General features: G+C 43.3%; 1 protein-coding gene across 4 annotated transcripts in view; it reads left to right on the top strand.

Moving 5' to 3' along the window:
• MALT1 (MALT1 paracaspase) overlaps window positions 1-18497 on the top strand; it is a 65157-nt gene extending 46660 nt beyond the window's left edge. For 2 of the 4 annotated variants that reach the window (XM_055559681.1, XM_055559682.1), the window contains 8 exons: window positions 1027-1089; window positions 7290-7467; window positions 8109-8183; window positions 8854-8981; window positions 13534-13683; window positions 14032-14189; window positions 15336-15461; window positions 17348-18497. In XM_055559681.1, coding sequence (XP_055415656.1) covers window positions 1027-1089; window positions 7290-7467; window positions 8109-8183; window positions 8854-8981; window positions 13534-13683; window positions 14032-14189; window positions 15336-15461; window positions 17348-17788 — 1319 coding nt within the window. In that variant the 3' untranslated portion in view covers window positions 17789-18497. The remainder of the gene's footprint in view (window positions 1-1026; window positions 1090-7289; window positions 7468-8108; window positions 8184-8853; window positions 8982-13533; window positions 13684-14031; window positions 14190-15335; window positions 15462-17347) is intronic. The other 2 variants (XM_055559683.1, XM_055559684.1) reach the window with 1 other exon arrangement.
• The last annotated feature ends 1747 nt before the right edge of the window (window positions 18498-20244 follow it).

Genomic DNA, 20244 nt, shown 5'->3' on the forward strand with positions numbered 1-20244 from the left:
AAACTTAATAGAATTGCTTAAAGGTTCTCAAAGTAGAAGTTTTTTTTTTAATTAAATAAACAAAGATGAATAATTTTTAATGATAAAAGGTACAATTCACAAAGAAGATAGACATCATTAGACACCTAACAACAAAGAAACAAAGATACTCAAAGTAGAATTTTTAATGGAAGAAAAAACTAATTTCTTTCAAGATTTAGCACATTACTATATATAGGATGGGAGGAAATCTTAAAATCTCAGTAAGTTTTAAATGAATTTCTTCTTAAGTAATAAGGATTACAGTTGCTACGCAAGTGAATCAGCAAAGTAAATATCTCAGATTTGGGACTTCAACATTATTCTGATGTTTTAATAATGTAATCTTAATTCATGAGCATATAAAGTAATGACTCTGAGAATCCATTTTTCTTATGAAAACAATAGAATATACAATACAAATGTGCCCCTGTGGTACTTGGTTTATAGTTTTAGTCTCTAATAAGGTGGTTAGTTGATTAATTTTATATTACATAATTTATCTCAGTTGTTAAGTGCATAGATGGTTTAAACAGGAAAAGGCTTCTAAAACTTTCCCAGAGGTAATGAGGTGCAAGGAAAAAATATTTACCAATTTGGGTTTTGAGATTGGTGAAGTATTTTAAGAGTTAGGGAATTATATGAAGAATTATGAATTTGATTATTTATTGTAATTTCTTATTAGCATTATTACCTTGGCTTTAAATTCTTTTTAGCTTTTTAAATCAAAACTTAAAAATAAAATCAAAACTTTTAATTGCCCCTGGAAACTTGAGAACCAGAAATATTAAAAGTTCTAGTAAGAAGAGTTTATCTTATGCTGAAGCTTTGCCCCAAAATAAAAACATCAGCTTGAAATATAGAGTAAAGAGGCCCGGGTTCGATCCCAAGTCAGGGAACTAGATCCCACATAACACAACAAAGATTCAGTGCAGCCAAATAAAAATAAATATATTTTTTAAAAAAGCTAGAAAAATGTTTAAATACGACTGATTCATGTCTTAACAGGGTGGTTGCATTATATTTTGAAGTATTGTGAATATCCCAAACACCAGACACATCTGCTTCAATGTAAGTGTGGCAGAGGCTCAGAGGGCATAGGCATGTTCCCTGGGCTGTGCCCTCACGTCCAGCTGGCAGCCCCGGGGACCAGGAGTACTTTGGGGGGCAGGGGAGGCAGAGCTAGAGCCACAGGAGTTTCAGAAGAGCAATGTCAGCGTGGAAAGCATGGGCACTGAAGTTTATGCCCTTCTGTATTATACTGCCCTTGGGTTTGTGAAGGAAATAAAAATTAGCAGAACAGAACATATGTAATTCAGTTTTTAAACATATATAAGCACTAAAAACACAAGCTAAAAACAGGAATAACTGACCTATTTGTTACCTATTCTTGAAGATAAATAAGGATAAAGATTTCAGTTATATAGATAAGCTGCTGCTGCTGCTGCTAAGTCGCTTCAGTCGTGTCCAACTCTGTGCGACCCCATAGACGGCAGCCCACCAGGCTCCCCCATCCCTGGAATGCTCCAGGCAAGAACACTGGAGTAGGTTGCCATTTCCTTCTCCAACGCATGAAAGTGAAAAGTGAAAGTGAATTCGCTCAGTTGTGTCCGACTCTCAGCGACCCCATGGACTGCAGCCTACCAGGATCCTCCATCCATGGGATTTTCTAGGCAAGAGTACTGGAGTGGGGTGCCATCGCCTTCTCCGATATAGATAAGCTACGATGGAGTAAGTCCCTGGCTTAGTGTCCGCCCCACCTAACACTTCTCTACATTCATCACTTGCTGCAGCTGAGCTGTGCTTCAATAGAAAAGAAGGTTCAAGGAACCTGGCTAGAATAGGGCCAAAGCCTCACTCACGCTGGAACCGCCCGCATCAGTGTAGCTCAGGGGTTAAGCAGCAGGCCCAAGAGTCACCAACCCCGGACTCAACGCTCTGGCTTTTCTGCTCACTCGCTGTGTCTGTGACCAAGTTACTTCACTTTCCTAAGCCAGAAAGGATGTATACAATGGATAGACAAGTTAATGCGGTTGTTACGGGACAAGTAAGATAAAATAACCACCCATGTATCTGGCATTAAAGCCTCGAAATACCGTAGCCATTGTTGTCGTGGTTTGCTGAATTCAGATTTTCCTTCACAAATAGGGGATTTGGGTAACATTCCACTTCAGGCCTCAATAGAGAAATCAGCTTTTCTCTCTTATGTATTAAGGTTCAGCCTAAGATTTCATCAGGGAAAAAAAGGAGTTTTTAAAGAGATGGTATGGTGAGATCATGGAAAAACCAGTACACCAACATTTTTTATTTTCTGAGAGAAACGTTAGCTCAAAAGCCAGCAGAAGGTTGTAAGCAGACAGTGTAACCTGGCGCAGCAGCTGATCCAGCTGGCAGCTTGCTTCTGGGAGGGCCCCTTATTAGCCTGTGAAGTGGGTGAACTGTCGCACGCCTCCGTGTCTCAGCTTCCTCATCTGTAGGGCGGCAGCGACGACATCTGCTGCCTCACTATGAGGCACGTGTGGTGAGGCGCCTGTGAGCTTGCTGAGGTAAAGCGCGGGCTTCGGCAGCGCCTGATGCGTGCAGTGACCGCTCTGCAGGTCGCTGGTGGTGGCGACGCTCTCGTTCCAATAAAAGCCCTGTGCCAAGTGCCCGGCAGCACCACCCAAGCAGGAAAGCCTTCCATTTACGCAATTGTGTTCTCTGTAGACAAAAAATAAATCTCTCTGACAGACTGTATCCTTGGAAATCATATTCCCAAGAAATAAAATTCCTGAAAGATCTATTTTATAAGGTTTTATTTCTAACCCCATTGAATTCTTTGACATTTTAAAAGAGATCCGTTTTGTCCTTCTATCCTTGAGTAATAAGAGTGGTTTAAATGTACAAATAGTACTAGAGATGGAACTTTTAAAATACAGTGATTTGGCCTAGTTATTTTACATAAAAATGCTTACCCTCCTACAGTATAATTTGTGTGCAGACTTTGATACAAAATGCTTATTACATTTGTCATGAATTGCTCTGTGGTAGACCAACGGTATTTTGTTGTCAGTGCCTTTTCAGTGATGGCAGACCTGGGCATACAGCACTGAAACACTGGACCATACCTAGCTTTTCCTGCATGAGGGAGGCTAAACCCTCCCTCCCATGAAGTTGCTTTTGCTCCCAAGTCAAGCCTTGGCTAAAGCCAGATGAGTTAAATGACACAATGGGAGCCCGCCAGGCTCCTCTGGCCACGGGATTCTCCAGGCAAGAATACTGGAGTGGGTAGCCATTCCCTTCTGCAGGGCATCTTCTCAACCCAGGGATCGAACCTGGGTCTCCTGCCTTGCAGGCAGATTCTTTACCATCTGAGGAAATTTATAAGCCCCCTAATATAATGGGACGGGGAAAACGCTGTGTATGCAATACAAATACCTATCAGCTATATGATTTTAAGCAAATTATTTGTTTTAAAATTTTATTTTCTCACCTAAAAGTAGGTCATTTAAAAATTGTTACAGGTTAAAATCTGATCATGTTTATGAAGGCACCTTGAAAATCATGAAAATGCCATGCAGATATAAAATTTCTTTATTACAGTTACTTTTATCAAAGAAACTGTGCCTGCATAGAACTGTGAAGTGCCCGCGTGTGACCTGAAGAGTCAAGGCTGCTGTAGGGTTTCCCAGCGGGGTGGGCCTGAAGTGTGTTCGGAAGCTGGAGACCAGGTGATAACTTGCCCAGTGTCTGAACCTGAGATCAGCCCGAGCCTTGGCACAGATTTGGGTAGATGGGAAGAGAGCGTGACTTGAGCAGGGCCATGGAGATTGCAAATAAGCGTATCTTGCTCTGGAAGCAGGAAAGAGATGGACAGGGAGTGGAGTCAGATTTTGAATATTGGACAGTGTAAATCTTGCACTTTTAAAGTACATGGGTCTTTTCCTCATTTTATAAACATTTTTCTTGAACTGTAGTTTATTTCCCACGTTGCGTTAGTTTCTGCTGTGCAGTGATGATTGGCTCTGTGTACACAGACCCCGTCCCTGCCAGACCTCCCCCCAGCCCCGCGGTCCCACCGCTCCAGGTCACCGCACAGCCCCAAACTGAGCTCCCCGCTCCGCGCTGCATAGCAGGTCCCAGTTCAGTGATTTTCAGTGTCCACACAAAGCCGTTCAGTCAGCTAACTCCAGAACGTTGTCATCAGCCCCCAGACCCCGTAGCCACTCGCTGTCCCTCCTCATTCCTGCTGACCCCAGACTCTGACAGCAGCAAACCGCTCGCTGCCTCTGGGTTTGTCTCCCGAGGACTCTGCTAGGAATGGAGTCACTCCATGCCAGTCCTTCTGGGTCTGGCTTCAGTCACTTCTGGCACAGTGCATCCAAGCTTCCTCTGTGTTGTAGCGTTACTTTTATGACTAATTAATCATCCATTGTGTGGATAGAGAACGTTTATTCATTGATCAGCAAATGGACATTTAACCATTCTCCACTATTTAGATACTAGAACTAGTGCCACTGTGAACATGTGTGTGTACATTCTTGTGTGGACACGTGTTTTCAGTTCTCCTGGATATTTACCTTGGCGTGGCATTTCTGGGTCATAGAATGCTAAGTTTTGCTGAGGAACCGCCTGATTGCAGAGGGCTTGCGCTACCGTATGTTCCTGCCAGAAGCAAACGAGGTTCCCCCTCCCTCTTCACCTTTGCCTGCCTTTGCTCTCGCCTTTGTGGTCACAGCCTCCTGATGAGTGTGAAGGGGCATCACACCGTTTTGTTCTGCATTTCCCTAATGGTTGCTAATATTGAGCATCTCCTCCTGTGCCTGTTTGCCATTTGTATGTTGTCTTTGGAGAAATGTGTATTCAAGTCTGTTGCACATTTTTAAATTGTCTTTTTCTTGTTGAAGAGTTCTTCATACATTCTGAATACAAAGTGTCCTTGTAGATATATAATTTGTCCTCACAAATACTTATCTGTCTATGTGGACATGTTCTCCCATTCTGTGAGTTATCTTTTCACTTACTCGATTTTCATTGATTCACTAATTAAACCCACTGTGCGCCGTGACTCTCGAAACACGTTGCTTCACAGCAATATTAACCCCTCCCAGGCTGCTCTCCTGTCTGTAAGCTGTCATGCCAGGCCAGGCCTTGTGGGTCTCTGTGCCCGCTGCCTATAAGGCGCCTCCCTTCCTCCCTGCCTTGCCAGACTGTTCCCTTTCTCTCAGGACCATCCGTTGTCGCTTCCCCTCACGCTGGTGCTCCCCTCAGCACTTTATGCATCTCGTACAGTGTTGCTCTAATCCCATGATGTGTGCTATTTAATTACACGCCGGCTTTTCTGTGTGTGACTGATAGCGTGAGCGTGCCTGAATGAGCTGCAAGACCCTCAGGGCCAGGAGCTCTGTGTTCATTTCTTTTTCATCGTCCCTGCCACGTACATGATGATGAGCGCCCACAATGAACAAACCAGTGTGTGTCCATTTTGTCACTTTTTTACCCAGAATGATACGTATGAAAGAACCATTTTTCTTATTTAAGTAGGAATTCAGGAAAAGTTGACAACCTGGATCCTGCCCTGTGGAACCAAGGAAGCAAGTTTTCTTTCCTGCTGAAAACCACGTTCTTGCTGGGAGTTGGGGGCTGCAGCTGTGAAGAATTAGCTTTTTTTTTCTCCTTCTAAATGCCTTTTTACTGTTTACTGTAGAATACACATAAAGAAGTCATCACTTCAGACTGTTGACGGAGAAGAATCAGTGGGCACCAGAGTGCCGGCCTAGGGGACTATGTTCACAAGTATTCCTAGCAAATAGGAATGTCAAACGTTTTTATAAGGAAGCCCACACTGAGTTTTTTTTAAGAACAAAAACCAACTTCTTTTCAAGAAGGTGTTTAGAGTTGTTTGGTGTGATTTTTTATAGTACCATTTCTCAGTAAAGAAATAATAACTCATCTGTGAACACTAAAACTAACACAGATTTTTAGATTAATTCAGACTATAGAAAGTAAATGATATTTATACCTGCATAACAATGGCACCCCACTCCAGTACTCTGGCCTGGAAAATCCCATGGGTGGAGGAGCCTGGTGGGCTGCAGTCCATGGGGTCGCTAAGAGTCGGACACGACTGAGTGATTTCACTTTCACTTTTCTCTTTCATGCATTGGAGAAGGAAATGGCAACCCACTCCAGTGTTCTTGCCTGGAGAATCCCAGGGACGGGGGAGCCTGGTGGGCTGCCGTCTATGGGGTCACACAGAGTTGGACACGACTGAAGCGACTTAGCAGCAGCAGCAGCAACAAAAAAATAGCAATCCACGAAATGAGATTTCCCTTCTCTGCCTAGAAAAAGATACATGGGTATTTTTCTAACCCCCTAATATTACAAGGAAATGCTGTGGAATCTCTTACACCTGGCATGGCAGTGGCTGTTCCCCTGAACTGTGTTTATTCTTTCATCGGTTAAACACTCACTGAACTCCTGCTGTGTGCCAGGAACACACAGATGAAGGTGAGACTGCCCTGCCCGGAGAAGCCCTGCTTTCAGAGACCACAGATGAGCCACAGGAGTCCTCAGCCTTGTTTGTTTTTAAACATCCTGAGGTGAAATTGCATTCCGCGTTATACTGTTGGTTATAGATGTGTCATTTTCATGAATTAAAATACACTTCAGAGGAGCATCTTTTTTAAAATTTCTTACATATAAGGTAATGGTTGAATTATCGTATGATAATCACTGTTGTACAGCAAAGTGACTCAGTTACATGTATATATGTGTGTGCGTGTGCTTTCTTTTCCATGTTCTTTTCCATGTGGTTTATCACGGGTCACTGAATACAGTTCTCTGTGCTGTCAGGAGACCTTGCTGTTTTTCCATCCCGTATAGACCAGTTTGTATCTGTTAATCGCAAACTCCCAGTCCAGCCCCTCACACACAGCCCAGCCCCTTGGCAACCACCAGTCTAGTCTCTGCGTCCATGTTTCTGTTTCATAGGTAGGATCATTTATGTCACATTTTAGATTCCACATACAAGTGATACCATCTGGTATTTCTCTTTCTGACTTGCTTCTCTAGTTGCACAGGATAGCATCCTGATGTTGGTTTAAAATTCAGTACTTACACGAAGAGTGTTGCCAAAATAATTTTCAAGGCAAATTCAGTTAACACTTGAACATGTTCATAGTTGCATCTCTCTTAAATAAGTATGCATTCATGTCAAGAAAGTAAGTCGTGGTTTTGTTTTAAAGACTGCTACCTGCTCAGATTGCAGTTTCTCCTTTCTTGCTCTTCAGGGCTGTTGTATTACGCAGGACATGGATATGAGAACTTCGGGAACAGCTTTATGGTCCCTGTGGATGCTCCAAATCCGTATAGGTCTGAAAACTGTCTGTGTGTACAGAATATACTGAAACTGATGCAAGAAAAGGAAACGGGACTCAACGTGTTCCTGCTGGACATGTGCAGAAAAAGGTAGACTCCAGTCTCCACACGGAGGCTTGTTGATGGCAGTTAAACATCAACCTCGACAAGCTAAATCTGATGGCAAACCCAGGAAGCCTTCGAACACTTAGAGTTGCTGAATTTTAGATTGTAGAGTGGGACTGATTAAGAAGAAAACTAGAAAATAGGTTTTCTCTGTGTGTTTTCAACTTTTTCCTGCCTGCTGTAGAATAGAAGTGGTGAGCAAAGGGACATGGGTACTAACTCATATAGCCCCTCAGACTGCCTTTAGAACATCTTCTACAATCCCTGCAGCTATTCCTCCAGGAATTAGCAGACTCAAAACTCAAAAGAGTGGGGGCCCTTAGCATCTTTTTGCTTGCTCAGTTTTTACCAATCAAAATCCAGTGCCCGAGTTCAAGTGTAACTCCAGTTTTAAAAGCTAACAAGAAAAAAGGGGTGATTCTCTGCTGTCTCAGTCGTTGGGGAGTCCTGGATTACATTTGGTAAATACATAGCTGACTAGATGATTGAAAGTGATAGGTTCAAAGTTCCTTTTGTGTTACAGAATAGTATATTTTTTCACTGTATTATTATTTGTGCTCTTTTAAGAATGCCATTTTAACTTTTTGTATTTGTACCTGTCCTTTTGTCTTCTGCCTTTTAAATAGAAACGACTATGACGACACCATCCCAATCCTGGACGCCCTGAGAGTCACTGCCAACATCGTCTTTGGATACGCCACGTGAGACTTCGGTGTTGGGGATTCCGTCATTCTTTGATGACTTTTTTTTTAATACAACAGGGTTTTTCTGTGTGTGTGTGTGTGTGTGTGTGTGTGTGTTACTGTCCTGGCTCTTCGATGTTGCACAAGCTTTTCCCTAGTTGTGGCAAGTGGGGGCCACTCTCTAATTGTGCTGCGTGGGCTTCCCATAGTGGAGCCTTCTCGTTGCAGAGCACGGGCTCTGGGGCTCAGGAGTTGCGGCTCCGGGCTCAAGTGTGCAGGCTTAGGACTTGCGGCGCACACCCTTAGTTGCTCTGCAGCATGTGGGATCTTCCCAGATCAAGAATCAAACCCGTGTCTCCTGCCTCGGCAAGTGAATTGTTTACCACTGAGCCATCAAGGAAGCCCAATGACTTCTTTTTGATTGTAGATTAGAAGCCCAGAAATATCCATAGCCATCTAGGCATAAATTTGCCTCGATATTCTTAATACAAAATTTTAAATAATTGACCTCAGCACTTTAGAGCTTGGCATCTTTTTTCTAAGCCCCAAAGCACTTAATTCTTGCTTAAAGGTCAATTCTTTAATTAAAATGCCCTGTGAGGGGCAGGGTAGTACATGAGACTCATTAGTTTTTATAGGAGCCTTGTGGGGCAAGTGTTTGCTTTTATTTTAATGTCTTTCTTTGCAGGTGTCAAGGAGCAGAAGCTTTTGAAATACAGCATTCTGGGTTGGCAAATGGAATCTTCATGAAGTTTTTAAAGGATAGGTTATTAGAAGAAAAGAAAATTACTGTGTTACTGGATGAAGTTGCAGAAGGTAAAATAAAAACTAAAGAGAAAGCTACTTATGGTTCTCTTGAGTATTTTAATCCTACAGTCATGATGTGGGTTTGGAATTAGTATCTATTTCATAGAACAATGAAATAGTTTATATAACGTTCATACGACTGCTTCTTTCCTCATTGGCTTAGCTGTATGCATTAGTGCAGCATTACTTTGACCTGCAAGGCTGAGCCCAGACACGATTGTGAAATAAATGAGGCTTAATCCTCAAAACTCTTTACCTTGTTTCAATACTTAGTGCCTGATGCCACCCAGTCTGCTTATTTGGAAAAAAGAGAAAAAAAGTTGTCCAATGAGTATTTTCTTTCAGGGTCAAACAGATGAAACTATAGAAATTTCGAGGCCCTGTGGGAAAAGGCTGGGTTCTTTTTTTTTTGTTTGTTTTTTTCTTTGACGAATTTGGGAGTTTGAAACCCTGCTTGAAGGACGGGACCCTGGCGGTCTGCCCCGCGCGTGTCTGCCGTCCCTGCTGCTCTCTGCTTTGCCGCCTGGCGGTGCTGTGCTCATGTCGCTCCCTGAGAAGCACCTGTTACCCCCGCAGATGGACGCGTCTCTTTTTAACACCATTAGTCGCTCAGCCGTGTCCGACTCTTTGCCATCCCATGGGCTGTAGCCCTCCAGGCTCCTCTGTCCGTGGAATTCTCCTGGAAAGAATACTGGAGTGGGTTGCCATCCCCTTTTTCAGGGGATGTTCCTGACCCAGGACTCGAGCCCAGGTCTCCTGCATTGCAGGCAGACTCTTTACCATCTGAGCCACCAGGGAAGCTCGTAAGTCATATTAAAAAGAAGGCAGTTCTTTTGGAAACTGGCTCCCTAGAAAATGGAGCTTCATGGATATTCCAGAGATGGCATCTGAATGTTTCACGACCCGCTCATTAGTCACATTCATTTATTTTCATGTTTTTATCAGTGTAGATCCCTTAGCTGGATCATTTGACTTCACTACTTTCCCCTTTAATGTAGTCAGCCAGGGCCCTGACCCTCCTTCTTCAACCAAAGAAGTTCTGCTTTTATCTGTTTTACATATTGTGTGGGCTTCTATTTAAAGTTCTCATTTGAAGACAAAGTTCCGGTGCCTAAGAAAAAAGCCTTTGGAGTGTCAGTTATTTTCAAAGTGAGATCTGCGAACATGCTCCCAAGACTCTAAAATGTTTTATTCTAATTTTAATCTATCACTATCTTAAAACTTAATAAAAAGCACCAGTTCACCCACCTGTTCTGTCAATAAATGGCATCCCAGTATATTTGAACTTCTGGATTATATTTTTATTTATATGTTATTATACATTTGAACTTTGAACTCTTCAGGATAATTTATTCTGAATACTTTTAAGTTTTCAAAGACCATAGGCCGAACAGTTGAGGAGAAAAACCACCTTTCCAGTTTCAATTATGTGCCAGTGAAACAAAAGAGGAAATAAATTGGTTGCTATTATTAGGTTCCTGCTGTCAATCTGTGACCCCAGATTTTGGGTTTTGTACTTGAAACGGCATTATTAAATTGCTTGAAACTGCAAGATAAATTCTTTCCTATGTAGTTCTGGCAATATGGCATTTAAGGTACCCGAATGCCATCTTGCTCTATAAAACTCCACGATCTGCTAGAAAAAAATATTTATTCAATTAGTGATGTACTTTTTACTAAGTCCCTTGGAACATACTTCTGACGGTTTTTATTATGAGTTAGATGTTCAGCATGAATCTCAGACTTTGACAGTAACCTATATCCAGTTATATGTTCCCTCTATCTCTTTCCTTGCTCCCCCTTTCATGGGGTTCAGTTCAGTTCAGTCGCTCAGTCATGTCCGACTCTTTGCGACCCCATAGACTGCAGCACGCCAGGCCTCCCTGTCCATCACCAACTCCCACAGTTTACTGAAACTCATGTCCATGGAGTCAGTGATGCCATCCAACCATCTCATCCTCTGCCATCCCCTTCTCCTGCCGTCAATCTTTTCCAACATCAGGGTCTTTTCAAATTAGTCAGTTCTTCACATCAGGTGGCCGAAGTATTGGAGTTTCAGCTTCAACATCAGTCCTTCCAATGAACACTAAGGACTGATCTCCTTTAGGATGGACTGGTTGGATCTCCTTGCAGTCCAAGGGATTCTCAAGAGACTTCTCCAACACCACAGTTCAAAAGCATCAATTCTTCAGTGCTCAGCTTTCTTTATAGTCCAACTCTCACATCCATACATGACTACTAGACAAACCATACCCTTGACTAGATGGACCTTTGTTGGCAAAGTAACATCTCTGCTTTTTAATATGCTATCTAGGTTGGTCATAACTTCTTCCAAGGAGCAAGCATCTTTTTAATTTCATGGCTGCAGTTACCATCTGTAGTGATTTTGGAGCCCAAGAAAATAAGGTCTGTCACTGTTTCCACTGTTTCCCCATCTATTTCCCATGAAGTGATGGGACCAGATGCCATGATCTTCGTTTTCTGAATGTTGAGCTTTAAGCCAACTTTTTTACTCTCCATTTTCACCTTCATCAAGAGGCTTTTTAGTTCCTCTTCACTTTCTGCCAGAAGGGTGGTGTCATCTGCATATCTGAGGTTATTGATATTTCTCCCAGCAATCTTGATTCCAGTGTGCTTCATCCAGCCTAGCGTTTCTCATGATGTACTCTGCATATAAGTTAAATAAGCAGGCTGACAATATACAGCCTTGACATACTCCTTTTCCTATTTGGAACCAGTTTGTTATTCCATGTCCCATTCTAACTGTTGCTTCCTGACCTGCATACAGATTTCTCAAGAGTCAGGTCAGGTGGTCTGCTATTCCAGTCTCTTTCAGAATTTTCCACAGTTTGTTGTGATCCACACAGTCAAAGGCTTTGGCATAGTAAGTAAAACAGAACCAGATGTTTTTTTGGAACTCTCGCTTTTTCGAGAATCCAGAGGATGTTGGCAATTTGATCTCTGGTTCCTCTGCTTTTCTAAAACCAGCTTGAACATCTGGAAGTTCACGGTTCACATACTGTTGAAGCCTGGCTTGGAGAATTTTGAGCATTACTTTACTAGCATGTGCATCCTTCTAAATCTTATCATTCCCTTGATTTGCTTCTATAATAGTTTTAATTGAGTTTATGTATATCTGCAAAAAGTAGGAATATTTTAATTTGTGTGCTTAGTTGCTCAGTTATGTCTGATTCTTTGTGATCCCATGGACTGGGGTCCACCAGGCTCCTCTGTCCATGGGGATTCTCCAGGCAAGAATACTAAAATGGGTTGCCAGGCCCTCCTCCAGGGGATCTTCCTAACCCAGGGATTGAACCCATGTCTCCCGCATTGCAGGCAGATTCTTTACCATCTGAACAACTAGGGAAGCCCTTATTTTAATTTAGTTGTTTTGTAACTTCCCTCTGTCTCTCTGACCTTACTGTTATTCATGAAAGACAAACATTTGGAATCTCTTTCTGAGTAAAAGGGATCAAGTCTTAAGAGTTTTATATCTGTTTTCCCAGATAAGAAACTACTTTCCAAGACCAGATGTTATTAATTTATTTTTATTAATAATATTTACAGAAATAGGATGAATTTCAGAGAAGGCAATGGCAACCCAATCCAGTACTCTTGCTTGGAAAATCCCATGGACGGAGGAGCCTGGTAGGCTGCAGTCCATGGGGTCGCTAGGAGTCAGACACAACTGAGCGACTTCACTTTCACTTTTCACTTTCATGCATTGGAGAAGGAAATGGCAACCCACTCCAGTTTTCTTGCCTGGAGTATCCCAGGGACGGGAAAGTCTGTTGGGTGCCGTCTATGGGGTCACCCAGGGTCTGACGTGACTTAGCAGGATGAATTTGTTGTAATGTATCCATGCAAAAGAATGTAATATGGTTTTATAAATTTAAATTGAGATTTGTCAGTATTCATGTCTTAAATTATGTTGCATGAAAATAGTGTATTAGAAAAGCACGTGTATAACATTTTTAGTAAGTTCAAAACCTAAAACATTGACATATACTATTAATACTTACATGAGTAAAAATTACAATATGTGTAAGAATATACACAGTACTTTGGTTACTTTGAGTTGGGGAGACAGTAATGGTGTTTTAACATTGATTTAACACGTTATTTCTTTTCTAAAAAAGAAATCTGAGATAAAGACACCACGATATTTTAACTTTCTCTTAGCTGTGTAGTCATTTGTTTATTAACTGAACGTATTTCTCCACAGAGTACACATAAAATTATCATGACTGCTCTTACAGTAAAGTAATATACTTTCACTTCTTTGTGAACTTCAAGGCTTAGCGTATTAGGGACTCATGAATAGAATTATAGAAGGTAAAAGCTAGAAAGGGGCCTTTAGAAGTGAGCTGGTCCAGTATTTTTATCTGTTTCCTCACACCATATCCTTAGCACTTAGAACCATGCCTGGCACATAGTAGGTTCTTGGTAGGTGTCTGGAGTGAGTAAGTGATGTTGAGAATATAACCTCATTTGTAGGAGGGTTCTTGGCCAAAATGAAAGGATGTGGTCTTAAACATTATATTCATGTCTTATCTTTTAGATATGGGTAAATGTCACCTTACCAAAGGCAAGCAGGCTCTAGAGATTCGAAGTAGCTTATCTGAGAAGAGAGCCCTCACTGACCCAATCCAGGGAGCAGCACATTCCGCGGAGTCTCTGGTGCGAAACCTCCAGTGGGCCAAGGCGCACGGTACCATGAGATCTTCTTATGCTCTCTCTCCGTTATGTGTTCATGTAAAACCATGAAGTCGTCTTTCCCTCTGAATTCACAGATTTCCTCCAGACTTTGCTGTGAATATGTTTTAGCCTAGTGAGTGGGATCTTAGTTCCCTAACCAGGGATTGAACCCAGGTGCTCGGCAGTGAAAGCAGAGTCCAAACCACTGGGCCTCCAGGGAATTCCCTGCAACATTTTTAAGCAACAGAAATAGCTCTAATAGTATTTTGCCCCATAAATAATATTTGTTTGTTGCTTATCATCAGAAAACTCACCAAAAATTCTTTAATTATTTATATAAGTTTTTATTGTTCTTTTTTAGAGCTTCCAGAAAGTATGTGTCTTAAATTTCAGTGTGGTGTTCAGATTCAATTAGGATTTGCAGCCGAGTTTTCCAACGTCATGATAATCTATACGAGTATAGTCCACAAACCACCCGATATATTAATGTGCGATGCCTATGTTACTGACTTTCCACTTGTAAGTCTCTACTTTTTTCTTTTATTTATAATGGTATAGCCTCACTAAAGACTAAATTTTTGAAAACTTAAAAGTTTATGATTAAATATAAAGGAAGTATGTATACATATATTACATATATAAAAATATTTGTATTTAATACTCATAATATTTAAAAACTAATCGCCAAAATACCTTAAATATGTTAAATTTAGGAGTGTCTTAAGTTCACCCAGGAAATAAGCCTTTAATTTCTCTTACCCTAAATAGTATTTCACATATAAAGGAATAAAACGTGCTACACATACGTCCAGAATTAATCTCTTCTTAAAAACTTGCCCCAAAATAGTTACTACAACAGCGGGAGTCGTACTTGTCAAACTATAGTAGTGTATTGGAATAGAAACCTAGCTCTTTCCAAACACTTAGATATGATATTCATTTTGTTTTGGCCTAAAGGAGCCACCAGACAAAATCCCTTTTCCTGCACCATTGCGGTAAATTGAGCCATAAGCACGGAGTAAGGCACATACCCCAGAACATCTCCCTCGCTTCTGATCCAGGCTTCCTGGAGGGCGGTGCCCAGTGTGAGAGCCTGCGGCCTGCACTGATCCCAGAACTAGACGGATCCTTCCCGCAGTCCTGGCAGCCCAGGCCCAGGATGGGGCCGGCGGAGCCTGAAGGCTGCTCTCGAGTCACAGCACAGATCGCTTGCTCTTGGCAGCAGTTGGCTGCAAAAGAAGAAAAAGGAGGGGAGGGGAAGCTGCCTTTGGCACGTCCATTTATTCCTGTTAAATATACGAGTCACATAAATCCACCTGCACCTTCCCCACAGTGATGACTAAGCGGGGAGGGAGTCCAGGAGCCACACGCTCATGGGGCAAACTTAAAGGAAACTTGGGGACGCTTCTTCAGAGTGCTTGCAGAAAGTTTGAAAGGAACTGTCCTTCCAGAGCTAACTTCTTAAGTGTATCGGTGAGGAATTTAGAATTCTGTTCATTATTATGATTCTAGAATGTTATCTCCATTGTTTCTTTAGCCCTGGGTAGGGTTTACCTACTCAGATCACAGTTCATTGGAGAGCAGCACCTGTTAAGATGTTTCATGGTCACAGGTGATGTTGTGACTTTCATTGATTTCATTAATAACGCTTTCTGGTTTTCACAGGATCTAGATATTGATCCCAAAGATGCAAATAAAGGGACCCCTGAAGAGACCGGCAGCTATTTAGTATCAAAGGAGCTTCCCAAGCACTGCCTGTACACTAGACTCAGCTCACTGCAGAAATTAAAGGTTACTACTTTTCCTATTTATAACTGGGCTCATAACTGGTGGCTCAGACGGTAGAGAATCCACCTGCAATGCAGAAGACCTAGGTTCAGTCCCTGGGTGGGGAAGATGCCCTGGAGGAGGGCATGGCAACCCACTCCAGTATTCTTGGCTGGAGAATCCCACGGACAGAGGAGTCTGGCGGGCTACAGTCCACGGGGCCGCAGAGAGCGACTGAGCAGAAGGACAACTTCATGAAAGTGAAAATGCATTTGTGCCTGTGAACCATGTACTGGGCCAGAGATGTGCTGCTTCATCGCATATTAAGTTGAAGCAGAGAGAACGGCTTTACTGCAAGTCTCATCAGTGACCTTTTTCGCATTTTGTATTCTGTTCTTAATAATGGCCCGAGGATTTGTGAGAATGCATGTCATTACCCTCCATGTTATTAAAAAGTTAGAGACACAGAGCATAGTCTACTTGTAAATACCTTAGCATTTTCAAATAAGCATTTCCCAGCTCGATGACTTTCTGCAAAACATAACAAATTAGAATGGGAATTTATTTTGATCTATTTTCATTTCTTGTTGACCTTATGCATGAGAAACTACATGATTTTCATGGTCTATAGGGTTGAGCTTTGCAATAGAACCATATTCTTGCCAGACTCGAGTTTTATTTAGAGCTACACGACCCTGGGAGGCCTTAGCCAAACCCTGGGGCGTGAAGTGAGCACTGACAGGCACACCAGGACGGCAGTCATAAACCTGCCCCGGCCTGTTCCCGGCTGGTCGGCCGACACGCGCCTTGTGTCTCTGAACTTCTGTCCATTCTCCGATTCAGGTATACGTCTCCACTTGTGGTTGTGGGTTATTACTTCATAATATTTTAAAAACAGCTAAATTTTTCACCTGGATATGAAGCTGATTTTTTTGGGCGGGGGCGCCGTGCTGGGTCTTCATGGCCGCACGTGGGCGTTCCGCTCGTCGCGGGGGGTCTTCAGGCCGCACATAGGCGTTCCGCTAGTCGCGGGGGGTCTTCAGGCCACACGTGGGCGTTCCGCTAGTCGCGGGGGGTCTTCGGGCCGCACATGGGCATTCTGGTAGTCGCCGGGGGTCTTCGGGCCACACGTAGGCGTTCCGCTAGTCGCGGGGGTGTCTTCGGGCCGCACGTGGGCGTTCCGCTAGTCGTGGGGGGGGGGGGAGTTTCGGGCCCCACATGGGCATCCCGCCAGTTGCGGGGAGCGGGGCTGCTCCTGGTTGCATTGCTCAGGCTTCTCACTAGGCTGGCATCTCTTGTGGCGGAGCACAGGCTCTAGGCGCACGGGCTTCAGCAGTTGCAGCTCAGAGCTTCAGCGACTGCTGCCCGCGGGCTTGGTGGTTGCGACCCGCAGGCTCTAGAGCGTGGGCTCAGTAGTTGCGGGCACAGGCTTGTTTGCTGCTCGGCACGTGGGATCGTCCCTGAACAGGGATCGAACCAGCATCCCCTGCACAGGCAGGCAGACTCCCATCCACTGCACCACCAGGGAAGTCCCATAAAGCCGATTATTGTTTCATTAAAAGATATTCCCCGTCTCCAGTAATAGGGAAAGACAGTTTTCCAAGCCCCGCTGCTTGAAAAAATCTCTCTTCACTGTTCATCAGGAACGTAATACAAGATCTCTGTGATTCTGTCTATACTAATTCAGTATATGGAATGAGGAAAGTGGAAGCTGGTTCTAGCTAGTCTTTCTTAGTATAAGGAAAACGTAAAGGCTACCTTGAGGGTCTGGAACCTGGGAAAGGAGAGTGAGACTGGCTTTTTATGGCTGCTGTTTGGTTTTGTCTGGATGTGTGTGTGAATGGTATTCTAAGACTGATCCACTCTCCTGGTGGATGAAAATGACAAAGCTCATCTCTTCTCCTTCCCAGGAGCATCTGGTCTTCACAGTCTGTCTGTCGTATCAGTACTCAGGACTGGAAGACACCGTAGAGGAAAAGCAGGAGGTGAACGTGGGAAAACCTCTCATTGCTAAACTCGACATTCACCGGGGCTCGGGGAGGAAGACGTGCTTCCAGACTTGCGTCATGTGTAACGGCCCTTACCCCAGCTCTGCCGCCAGCGCCGCGGGGGCGGCCCGCTACCGCCCACCTCAGGACTCCTTCTCTGGCGCTTACCACTCCCACCTCAGTAACTCGAGCAACGTGATGCAATCAGATGGCTGTCGCTGCAGTCGGACTGCGGACGCCTTCGTTTCAAGTCATCACACCCACCATTACTCCTGTCAGTTTGGCAGAAGCAACGTGCCAGTAGAGACGACGGATGAAATTCCATTCACTTTCTCTGATGGGCTTAGAATTTCTGAAAAGTGACTTCTTTGTTCTTGAAAGTTCTCATAATTAATAGATGTCTCACCCAACAGTACTTACATAAAGTGAGATATTAGGGGGAAAGCAAATAGATACACATGTAGCAAGAGAAAATTAGTTAACAGGCATTTCATGGCAAACTCAGGACTTTGAGATGTTGGAATTATTTAACTACAGACCTCCTCTTAAGATTTTGTGGATGGGTTAATTTGTTCTGTAAGTATGAAGTATGGACGTGTATATGTTTATGTACATAACAGTGTTTTCATCTTGACCACTCTGAAGTATGAACAGTGGGAACGGCATTACTATAGAATAAGTCATTGTATTTTTAGAACCAGGAAAAGGACCTTGGTGATGATCAGGCTTCACCTAATTTTTGTCAGTGGGAGAAACGCACCGAGGTGTCTTCTGTGAGTTGGAGCTGAGGCCGCCAGGTTTCTACTGCAGTGTTCATTCCACTACACGTCGCCTTCCTGACAGCTTCTGAGACAGGCACGATTTCTATAGATAGACTCAAAGACGTGTAAATAAGAATGTCTGTGTATAATCTAGGAGCGCATGAACTTTAGTTTGTGATTACAGGACTTGGCTACAAATACTAGTTAGGTTTGTATATAAATCTTTGTAGAACGGGCTGAAATGTCTTATTTCTTACTTCTTAAGGTCATGAAAGCACATGAGAAGTAATAAAATGTTTTTCTATGGTAAAGCTTTAGGCAGCAGGATAATATTGCTACTGGATAATCTTGATAGCTGTTTACCTGAATCTTATACACCCTGGACCTGACTTCCTTGACAACATGTATTTTCTCATTGAATTTTACTGGCCTTAGGAGATAATCACCTTTGGTTCTACAAAAAGCAAGTTTAAGAAGCAGCTGGCAGTAAAAAGAAAAGGTTGAATTAGTAATTTTAAGACATCCCCAAAGAAAATTGCAGGGCTAGATGTCTTCACTGCTCTATTCTATAGACATTTAGAGAAGGCACACCAATCCTTTGTAAACTCCTCCCAAAAGTAGAAGAGGAGAGAACACTCTCTGTGACCCCATGGACAGCAGCACACCGGGCCTCCCTGTCCTTCACCATCTCCCGGAGCCTGCTTAAACTCATGTCCATTGAGTCGGTGATGCCACCCAGCCATCTCATCCTCTGTCGTCCCCTTCTCCTCCTGCCCCCAATCCCTCCCAGCATCAGGGTCCTTTCCAATGAGTCGGCTCTTCACATCAGGTGGCCAGCATATTGGAACTTCAGCATCAGCATCAGTCCTTCCAAAGAATGTTCAAAGTTGATTTCCTTTAGGATTGACTGGTTTGATCTCCTTGCTGTCCAAGGGACTCTCAAGAGTCTTCTCCAACATAACAATTCAAAAGCATACCGTAATACAAAATCAAAGACATCACAGGAAAACTGTAGAGTATTAGCTATTATGACTATAGACACAAAAAAATCACCAAAACCCTAGTAAACTAAGTCTAGCAACATATAAAAAGGATCATACACCATGAGCAAGTGAGATATATCCCAGGAATGCAAGCTTGGCTTAACGAGTCATATATAAATTACCTTGTTATTCACCATAGTAATATTCTGCAGTGTCACTGTGAATACTAAATTAGCAAATACAGAGCCATTGCTCCTGGGGGGAGTGTGTGTGTGTTTTACACACATACATATCTCAAATAGACTATAACCTTAACTCCTAAAAACAATTTATCCTGATAGATCTGTTTTGCTGTATTAAAAAAATGAGGTCCAGAAGTACTAACTGACTTGGCTGAGGCCCCCTGGCTAACGGGCCAGCGTGGGGACCCAGACCCATCGGGCGGGCCCAGAGGCAGAGCTCGCCCTGCGCTGCCTGCATCCTCTGGCCATGTCTGCAGGGGAGCTGAAACAAGAAGGCGGGGCGCGGCCTCGTTTCTCCTCAGCTGAGAACATGCACGTCGGGGAGATCAACTCGTCAACCGTCTGCATACGTCCATGAATGGTCATCAAAAGGCTGCAAGTATTGACTTGGGGATTATAAACAAACTATAAGTAAGTAAATTGGCAAATTCACACAGAATCATGAGTGAGGATCCTGTTCATAAAGAGAAAAGTGACCATTACATATTACTTTGTTTAACTTTTTATCGTGTATTGGGGTATAGCCGATTAACAATAAATTAAAACTGGATTTTACACTTTGGGGTCACCTGACCTTGTTGTGGTCCCAGGAAATAACCTCGTTTCAGGGCACGCAGTGGCATTCCCACCAGGAAGATGAAGTGTGCCTGTTGGGGACGGCCAGGTGAGCCCTCCCTGGAAGCACACCCACAGGGACGGGTGAAGAGATTGTAAGCATGTTAGGAACCAGGGGAGACTCTGATGAATCTGGGATCCAGGCTGAACTGACCCAGACACCCACCTCATTAGCCAACACTGCCGGCGAGCTGGACACTTCAAGCCCAGAGTCCAGT

Source organism: Bubalus kerabau, chromosome 21, assembly GCF_029407905.1.
Source record: "Bubalus kerabau isolate K-KA32 ecotype Philippines breed swamp buffalo chromosome 21, PCC_UOA_SB_1v2, whole genome shotgun sequence".
In the NCBI taxonomy this organism is placed as follows: domain Eukaryota; kingdom Metazoa; phylum Chordata; class Mammalia; order Artiodactyla; family Bovidae; genus Bubalus; species Bubalus kerabau.